At 38.6% G+C, this 10,090-nt stretch overlaps 1 protein-coding gene across 1 annotated transcript; it reads right to left on the minus strand.

Annotated features, from left to right (window-relative positions):
• Positions 1–644: 644 nt before the first annotated feature.
• On the minus strand, positions 645–8,554 carry tp53inp1 (tumor protein p53 inducible nuclear protein 1). The gene is made up of 4 exons (XM_046848389.1): positions 8,316–8,554; positions 5,840–6,164; positions 3,369–3,720; positions 645–3,053 (listed from the first exon to the last, which is right to left on the minus strand). The coding sequence occupies exons 2-4, from the start codon at positions 5,961–5,963 to the stop codon at positions 2,801–2,803; spliced, it is 729 nt and encodes a 242-aa protein (XP_046704345.1). The 5' UTR covers positions 5,964–6,164; positions 8,316–8,554; the 3' UTR covers positions 645–2,800.
• Positions 8,555–10,090: the final 1,536 nt, after the last annotated feature.

A 10,090-nucleotide genomic window follows, 5' to 3' on the forward strand; every position in this document is an offset into this window, starting at 1 on the left:
GTGTTTGCTGTGTGTTACGGTGTGACCGGATTTGCAGGACTTTTTTTCGAAAAAGAGCGCTTTTCTTATTTCGCGGTCAAACCGAACTGGCGCCCAAAGACGCAGTACACACAGTCAGTGGACTTCCACAAACGAAAAACACATTTACATGGCATTTAACAAACGTTTTTTAGGATCATCGGACACTTCCGGGTATGAGACCGGTAAAGAGGTGGAGCTTAGGATCTGCCCGGCCAATCAGATACAGTGTAGCAGAAACAACGTGCTGCTGCTTGAAAATGTAAACAAACCCAGGAAGGGAAGCTGTCAAATGTAGTGCAAAGACCGGCCTGCAAGTGAGCTCAATCTGTGCGTGGTTTTTATGTGATTTTTCTTTCGAATTTGAAAGTATTTCGGTATTTAGTATATGCATAATATTATCTCTAGACAAATTTATAAATTCGGAAATTAGGTAGTAACTAGTAAATTGTATGAAATATAGACAATACTGAGAAGTGTTAGCATGCACTGATTGCATTTTCACCCAAATAACATTATTATTTTCTGATTATTTCATATAATTACTCGACTGTACAAAAACGTATGCAATTTTTTTTCCTCACTGATTCTCACTGATTTCTGAAAGTCAAAGAGCAACACGTGTGTCCATTTAAAAACCAGAGTATTTATTGAAAAATATAGGAGCATAAATTATACCAAGAAGAGGCTTTACAACAGTATATTATGCTAGTTACAAATAAAAGATGGTGTACATTTTTAAATATGAATCAACAATGTAAGAAAAGGGAAAATAAAACATATGGTACTACTCGTTTGGCAAAGTGCTGTTTATTCCAGTAAACTGAAAATTAAAGAAGTCTGACTGGGACACTGAGAGAAAAAGGGCACGTTGTTATTTATCAACACACACAGAGAGAACCTTTGCTACATTTTTTAATGGAGAAAAACAAGGACAGAGTGAGTGGCTCACAGAGACAATTTCAATCCCCTGTGCATAGTGAGTTAAAAGTCCCTTTGGACAGAGTTCAAGTTCTGCACTAATGCATTGTCACACAGATACCCTGGAAGGCACGAGATCCTTAACAGATTTCAAGGCAAAATAAAAATCCCTGTTATTAACATTAAAAGTTAGATAGCTGAAAACAAAATGAAATGCTGCTCCTCCAGAAAATAAAACATGCAAAAGCTGCCGCATTACTAAAAATCCCCACTACTGCCGACATAATGCTAAAGAAACAGCACACATCATATTCCTGTGTTCAGGGACAGAGCATTTTAGGTGTGCTATTCAGTTTGCTCACCCAAGTACAGTGAATATATTTTTATGAACACTGACTGTGATTGCAATGAATTGAGCCTGCACTTCATATGGATCAGTCTAGTTCATCTGAACGTGACATTTAACACATCTCAACACTACTTCTGTGTTATTTCAGACAGACCAATAAACACGCATGTAGACAAAAAGAACAAATTCGACCAAATATAACATTACCAAAGACTATATATGTTGCTACATCAGGTTTAAATATTTACCTCAGCAAAGACAACATTTATGTAATTGATAAAATATGAGGCATGAGACCTATGCAAAAGGCTATTACAGTGAAGAAAAAACACTTTAAAAATTATTTAAAAAAACCCCAAAACAAACAAACAAAAAAAACAGTTTTACTCATTGTTTGCAGATTATAACAGTCAAGAGAAAGATTTTTGTGTTCACAGTCCTAGGACAAACAAGCCTTTCGCTCTCATTCAGCTTAGTTAAAAGTGATTAATTACAAATATTTTTAACAAGGCAATGTACACAATGGCAAATTTAAGAAATTCTTCAGTATGTACAAATACAATTAACAATTGTCAAGTAATCTGCATTTTAGTAGAGAACAAGTGACTGCGTTGTGACCCTGAGACATGTATGGCAGAATCAAAGCAAAACCAACAATAAAACAAACTGTTTTTATGCCCTATAATGTCATACAAAAATGCCAGCTACCTTAAAAAACGTACATACCCGACACTGTAGATAACAACCTCATACAACTTCATACTGGTGTATATATATATATATATATATATATATATATATATATATATATATATATATATATATATATATACACACACACACACACACACACACACACACACACACACACACACACTATAAGTGTTTTTTTTCTTTTTAAAAATATTCATACTTTTTTTTTTTTTTTAAATATATCTTACAATTTTGGAAATTTACTATTGAAGGCTTTTAGTGACAAGTAATGCTAGACTTAAAGTACTGAAGCCAAAGGAATTTTTCTCAAACAGAAACCTTGATCTGCAGATCGATTCACTCTGAAACAAAAATGCAGTTGATGCAAAAAAAATGGCCATAAACATTACATCTGAAGCAAGTAGGCACAGGATGATACGATTCCTGAATGTCCACTGAAATACATGCAAATAAGAATAATGATAATAATGATGACATAAACCTACATTCACAATACACAAGGCTCTGTATGTGAAGTGCATACAGATGTGAACGATTATGTTAGAACTCTTAACTTGTGACACAGTTAGAATTTGTTGTCAGCTCCAGGTAGGAGAACCAGAGCTATGCAAAGCCTGATTTGGACATACGCTCGAGCAGATTGGTACCTGCGCTGAAGTAAAGTGACCTATGCTATTGAGTCTGAAGAATCCCATTGTGTCTATGTAAGAAAGACTAACTCCTAGAATAGAGCTGGGAAGAGAGAGAGAGACAGAGAAAAGTAGAGTGTATTATTTGGGCAGCACAGTGGCAATGGTCTCAGTAGTTGTACTGCCTTTGTCCAGGCTGGTGGACATGACCTGTTGCGGCTTTGGCCTGTCTGGCTCCCCCATCATGGAGCAGGTTCAGGCGGCGGAGCGCGTTGCGGGACAGCTGCTGGCGCTGCACGTTGTCTCGAATCCTCTGAACCAGGTGTCCATTTCTGGCCTGCTCGAGGAAGCTGGCACGTTTGGCAGTAAGAGTGGCTGCATAGCAGCCAGTAGGGTGACTGGGTCTGCGTTGAACTTCAGACCTGCACAGGAAACAGTGGACTATTTACATCAAGCCAGACCTAATCGGTCCCATTTTAGAAAAAGACTGCTTACAGGACCTTGCATAAGTATTCACCCCCTTGGAAATACGTTTTGCATTTCAGTGTTATTTTATGACATAAGCGTTTCAGGGTGCAACACCTCAAAATGGAGACATGGTCAAAGGGGGCAAATACTTAGGAATGGCTATCATTATATATTTCAACAAACCGTAACAAAACTTAAACTTTCTAGCCTACTCAAATTAGTTATCTAAATCTTTAAAAGCCTAAAAACCAATTACCAGATAATGCTACCTGAGGATGCTGGGTTCGCAGGAGTTTTCCTTCAGTTGGCGGTGGTGTGAGCTATGCACAGCATAGACAGACATGCTGGGGTGTTCAATGAGCAGGTTCTCAAGAGGACTGGTCTCCAGAAGCACTGGACCCCTTCCTCCAGCCGTGAAACAGGGAGGCGGTGTGATAAACCAGCTTTCTTCCAGACCACCCTCTGCATCCAGGCGCAAGAAGTCTCTGTCTTCAGGATCCGTGTCCGCAGCTGAGTCCAGAGAAGAGCAAGAGGAGCAGCGCAGAGGGCACTCAGGAGCATCTATGGTGTCTGAGCAGACTTCTATCAGCTCATCCTTGCAGGCCCTGGAGCAAGTTTCAGCTGTAGGATCACACAACAGAGATCAATATTTACCCTCTTTAACAAAGATCTTTATAAATAAAAATGTTTAAAGAAACAAGCATGCCAGAACACTCATTTCAGGAATGGGATTTATGAAATTGGCCTCCAAAAACTAAAACTAATTTGATAAAGCAAAGGCAGACGATTGTGTTTTGTCAGCAACCCCAGCACAGAGGCATGTTTTCATGGCTCAGTGCTATTTTTGCACTTGGCAGCCAATGGTGCAAACAATGGGAACCTGATATGGTGCCTTGCATGGCATTATCTGTAGAGGGCATAATACACAGTGCACTCGTCTAATTTTTTGCTTTGTTACACGAGCAGAAAATTGTGGTAGCTCAAGTTGTCATCTCAAAGGTACATACACTGTATAAAACCTTATTATATCTTTACATACTCTTTCTATTATGTTTTTACACAAGTTTATTATTTAGAAATGTAGTTTCCTAATTTAATAACATGAAACATAAAAACGGGGTGGAATTTTGAGGGTTGGAACGAATAAATGCCATTTTAAGTATTTTCAATGGGGAAATTGATTTAATGTGCGAGCAAATTGAGCTACGAGCTCGTCCACGGAACGAATTGAACTCGTAGGTCAAGGTACCACTGTATATATGTATGTATGTATGTATGTATGTATGTATATATATATATATATATATATATATATATATATATATATATATATATATATATATCCTGGAACATCTGATTGATTTAGCTGGATAATAAATCTCAATAACAATTGGAACATGGATTGTGTGACTGCTTATCCTTTTTCTGCCAGACTGTTACACAGATATCCAGTAAGTACCCAAGGACTATAGAATTGCTTATTCTTGGTTGTAATGGCCTGCTTTGGTGCACCATTACCCTTAGCAGATCCATTACGGCATGAATCTGCTATGAAATTTTCCCTCACGCACTGTTTTTTTTAAAACTCTGTTACTGTGAAATGACAAACTATATTAGAGCTCTTCTGTTCATCTCCTATCTATCCATCTAGTTTCAAATTACTCTTTCCATACCCAGTGATTGCTTTTTGCAGGCTGTTTGCTTGATTTCCTAAAGGATCTACGGCTTAACTTAGCATCTGTTAAAGCCTACTGAGACCATCAAATATACCTGACTTCATTTGTTTTATTTTAATAAAATACAAAAGACAATAATGACTAGTGATAAGAGTCTGCACTCATCCCTGGCACTATAAAGACAATTAATCCATATTTTCTAATCATTTTGGACAGCTGGAACAATGGCATGTACCAAACAAAGTGGAAAGCCACATTATCAAATAATAATAGTAGTAATAATAATAATAATAATAATAATAATAATAATAATAATACAGCTGTAATTTGTCAGCAGAAAAGCACAAGAGAGCTTTCACACACTAAGCATTAGCAGCCCTGATTAACAGCCTACCAGTGGCGCCCCTGAGATTTAACACTACACCATTTCAGTCAACAGTGCAGAATTGATCTACCACTGTAACTGTAACAGTGTCTAGACCTTGGCCACAAGCACAAAAAAAAACAAAACAAAAAAAAAAACCCACACCACAAAAACAAATGTCATGTCTAGGTGCCATGCATTTATATCTCCCAGAGTGGCCTCAGGTGCTGAAGGTGAAAGTAACTGAAACATTGCTATTTATACACCAATGATATATTTAGAGGTTTGTTGGCTCAAGATGCCTCCACCTCATGGCAGAGACGTGAGCTAGACAGATCCTCTTGCACCTGAAATATTCACACCTTCCACGGCTGTGCAGCTACTTGTGCAGCCACTTGTGCTACTTTTTTTTAACAGCAAGCAAAATGGCAGGTTTCAGTCATTTTGCATAATAACATGAGGCTTTTTTTTTGCCTGACTTCCTAGTACAGTATGTCTCTCACTAACATGCTAGCCTAACTATGTCAATTAGCAAAGGTTTGTGGAGGTCACTGAATTTCCAATTAACACAATTTGACAATGTCCTGGGAAAGCAGGAGCTTGTATTTAACATGAAAGATGCACTCAAGACTATAAATGCAAGTCTCTAATATCCAAACTGAAAGATGTATATAGAAATGGAGTAAGAAACCTCACTAACCAAGATAGTCAACGAAGATCCAGTCCTCATCATCTTCATTTCTGTTAAAGCCCACATCTGCAGGAAATTCGCTGGCTTCCTCCAGGGCATCTCCAAACAGGATACTGGTGAACCTCTGGAACATGGCAAGGAAACTGGGAGAGGAGGAGAGGGCCAGATCAGTCCTGCTAATGTCGCTTGAGGATGGGGCTCTTTGGTCATCAGCTGTTGTAGCCGCTCACAGAAGCCTCTGGAAAGGTGCTGAATTGCATGAGTTTCTCCTTCCCATATTAGGAATACTTAAAGCTCAGTCATAGCTTTCGCCACACGTGAAAAAGTTAAGGCCCTGTAAACAAAACATGAACGATAAGAGAGAGAGAGAAATTAGCTCAGTGTAGCAGAAGGGCAATGACAAAAGTACATACTGTTAGATCAATATTTATTAACAAAGAACCAATCAATAACCCCAGCTGAGTGTATGAAGCAGAACATCAATATGATCCTATAGCAGTCTTGGCATTGCAGTTTGCTAAGGATATGCATGTGTCTAAACCACTTGGTCCTGGAAAGCTGGAGTCCAGCCCAGTTCAGTGATTGCCCTTCTCTAACACAACCTGCTAAATCTGGCAACTTACTGTCATGCTAAATTAGGCAGTTTTAGTCTAGTACTGGACTAAACTGTTTGGGTAATGGGGGATCAACAAAAACCCTTAACAATCCAAAACAAAAGCTTAGACTACACCCAGCAAATTTGTTCTCTGCTATGTGGTCAAATGTCTGGCAACCGCACAGGCAGAACAAATCATATGTTTTTCCTCATGCCATGTCAAATGGCCACCATCTGGCTTGGAATCAGTTGCTGTTCAACATTGTGTTACTGAACAATACAACCTGAACTCAACACACACACTCATTGCTCATCTCAACCCATATTATATTTAATCATATTATACTGTTTACATGCTGTTTTGCACCTCTTGATTGCTGCTATTCCTGTTTTTGCACAACAACGTGTTTATGTTTACAAATACACTCGTTTATAGTCCTCTTTTGCACATTGTACTGTAGAACATATTATGCAGTAGGTTTACCGGTTGGCGCTATTTTGTGTTTTGTGTATCTGTCCCACACTGTCTTGTGTTGTCGGTCTGCACAGGTTTGCACACAATGCACTTTATGTGGCGAGGACACGTACTTTAGTCCTTTGCTCTGTGTTCTGTTATGAAGCTATGTTATGTGATGAAGCTCTATGTTGTTTAATGTAGCACAAAGCTTCTGGAGGAATGTTGTCTCATTTCACTGTGTACTTTGTCAGCCATATTTGGTAGAAATGACAATAAAAGCTTCTTGACTTGGCATGAACAGGAGTCATCCAGACCAGGTTACGATACTCTACTATTTCAAAAGTCAAAAGTATCTCTCATTTGGCATTTTGTGTGCAAGAAGCACTGCTTTGCCCCCAGTGCTTTCATCTGATCTGACAACACACACCTCAGTGTCTCGCACCTGCTCGCTGCAGTTTGTTTCCTTACTACAGGAACCTGTACATTAAATTGTTTGGCCAATAAGAGGTCAGTACATTGCAGAATTCCAAAGGGAGAACGGTTTGCGATATCAAATCTAATCTAGACCCAGAGTGAAATTTCAGAATACAAAGCCAGAGGTGAGTTCAACACGTACTTTTAAAATACACTCTAGCTTTATTTCCTGCATCTGTAACATATTAGTTACTGACAATCATATTGACATGCTTCCCTTTAACTGTAAAGGGGAAAGTAGTTTTCTTTCAATTTTACCTGATGATAAAAAGACTCGCTGATGGTGTAAACTGTTGTACACTTTAATAAACGTGTAAAAGTATCAGACATTGATGTAGGACAGAATCACACCAGCAGGGGCGCTACACGCGACACTTAATGTACTTGACTACTTTTTGTTCTGTATAGCGACTCTGGGCCCCTGTATTTCTCCTGGGCCCTTATGTACATCCTAATTTACTCAAAATAATCAGCAACGCGCTACATTTAATGAAACTTCTTATCACCACGAACTTAGTATCAAAGTATAATCTCAATTTTTGAGTACATTTTGAATAAGGTGCATTATACTATCCCGCGGAAGGTTATGGCTGTAAATAAGCAAAAGTAAAATGTGTTGAAGGTGTTATTTAATTAAAGAAAAGGATGCATCTGCGTTGGGTTGGAGTGTCTACTGATACACACAGGGAGGATCCGCAGAGAAACTCTACACAAGCGGGCAGGAAAGAGCTACTATAGGCCTTAGCGCGGAGCAAAAAAATAAACCGCAACATTTGGACATATTCAGCCGTAAACGAGCCGCAATACCATCGGGTTTTGCAACAAAAAAAGAAAACAAAAAAAGGCAAAATATACTTAATTATTTTTTTTTTCAGAATCGTCGCGAACAAAGTTAGAGTTTTGTGCAAAACCGTATAACCCTGAAAACAAAAGTATGTTAGTCTACAACAAAGACTCACCTGCGGCAGTGAACTGGTGTAAACAGGAAGATGGGAACAAAAAAACACCCAAACCGAACTCGGCTCGCTTGAAGGCTGAGGTAGAATATGTTAGACGATATAAATATATCTATATATATAATACTTCTTCTTTGAAGAAAACAGTATTTTGTGGACCCTTAAAAGCGATCTTATGTCTCCGTCTGTCTCTCTGTCCCTTCGAGGTCTAACTGCGCTCCTTTGTTATTGTTGTGCAAAAATGAGCAGCTGATCGTTGTTGACGTCACGTCGGACAGCCTATGGGACGGGCGTGTTTAAACACAGCCAGCCAATCAGAGAGCGCGCCTGGCTGTGACTGACTGTCACCAACGCACGTGACCAAGTCCAAAGAAAGGCAAGACTGGGCAAGTTCGGGACAATCTCAGAACTCAGCAAAGTTACTAGTGGGTTTGGATGCTATAATATCTAATGTCAGCAAATAATAAAGGAATAGTGCAGATAGAGTCATTTTGCCGGTTGCTCAGTGACATCATACTAATTAATAGAGTGATAGATAAAATTATTTGTCTCATCTACACTATATTGGCAACGTGACCTTTCCTTCCATATGTGGTTCTTCTCCAAACTGCTACCACAAAGCTGGAGGCACACAATTGCATAAAAAGTTTTCGTGTTCATTTGAACCGAAACCTGTTCAAACATGACAATGCCCCAGTGCGCAAAGCGAGCTCCATGAAGATATGGTTTACATGCTTTGGAGAGAAAGATCTTCTATGGTGTAATATAGAGCTCTGATTATCAAACCTAATAAACAAGTTTGGTATTAATTAGAACATTGACTGCACCCTAGGCGTCCTCACCCTACATCGATAGCTGACTGCCCTTGTGGCTGATGAAACTCCAAATCTCTGCAACCAATGAATGTTGAATGTCTTCACAGAAGAATGGAGGAAATTATAATAGCAAATTGGGACTAGATGTGTAATGCGATACTCAATAAACAAATATTTATGACCAGGTGTCCACAAACATTTGGCAATATAGTGTACATAGCAGCTTATTGAAATTCTTTATTTGCATATTATTATTATAATATTAGGAAGCTGGTGGTTACAATGCAGGGTCAACAATGTTATAGTGCCTCTGGAGCAGAAAGGATTAAGGGCCTTGCTTAAGGGCCCAACAGTGGCAGCTTGGCGGTGCTGGAACCCCTCCAACCTTTCGTAACAGTAACCCAGAACCTTAACTGTTGAGTCTCTAGAGATCCCAAACAAAAGGACAATGGTGAAACAGCTGGCCATTATGTAGGTCACTGTTTTAGGGCATGACAAAAGATCTGCTTTCAGGCAGGTGGATCTGAAGAGCATGCTATGTAAGAGGAGCAGGGGTCTATGGAATAACAATGGCAATTCAAATAGGGTGTAAAGATAATGAAATCTCCCATTCGAGCAAATACAAATATGCCAATCAGGACAGCCTACAAGGATGGAGACTTCAGATCATGTTTAATATAAAATTATATATTTTTTTACTAATACCTAAAAAATACACTAATTAATTACTACATAAAACATATTTTATAAATCTGTGCACCTGTATGATTATAAAGATTATGTGATAACTTACTTAAACAGATACCAAATGCTATCTAGGATTTGTAATTTGTAATTTTGTTATTCACAACACGTCAAACCGTCAGACCTACTAAAAAGACTGAGTACATGTGAACAGAGTGGATTGTTTAAGGAAGTTGGTAATGAGACAAAGAGTTCTTTAAAGACCTTTAAGGAAATTTC

This window comes from Silurus meridionalis, chromosome 4 (genome assembly GCF_014805685.1).
Source record: "Silurus meridionalis isolate SWU-2019-XX chromosome 4, ASM1480568v1, whole genome shotgun sequence".
NCBI classification, from domain to species: Eukaryota; Metazoa; Chordata; class Actinopteri; order Siluriformes; family Siluridae; genus Silurus; species Silurus meridionalis.

Excerpts from the sequence above, each read along its gene's own strand:
- tp53inp1 (XM_046848389.1), bottom strand. The coding sequence starts at position 5,963 with ATGTTCCAGAGGTTCACCAGTATCCTGTTTGGAGATGCCCTGGAGGAA. Across the intron at positions 3,721-5,839 it reads GATCTTCGTTGACTATCTTG|CTGAAACTTGCTCCAGGGCC; the intron begins GTTAGTGAGGTT and ends GTGATCCTACAG. Across the intron at positions 3,054-3,368 it reads TGCGAACCCAGCATCCTCAG|GTCTGAAGTTCAACGCAGAC; the intron begins GTAGCATTATCT and ends TTTCCTGTGCAG.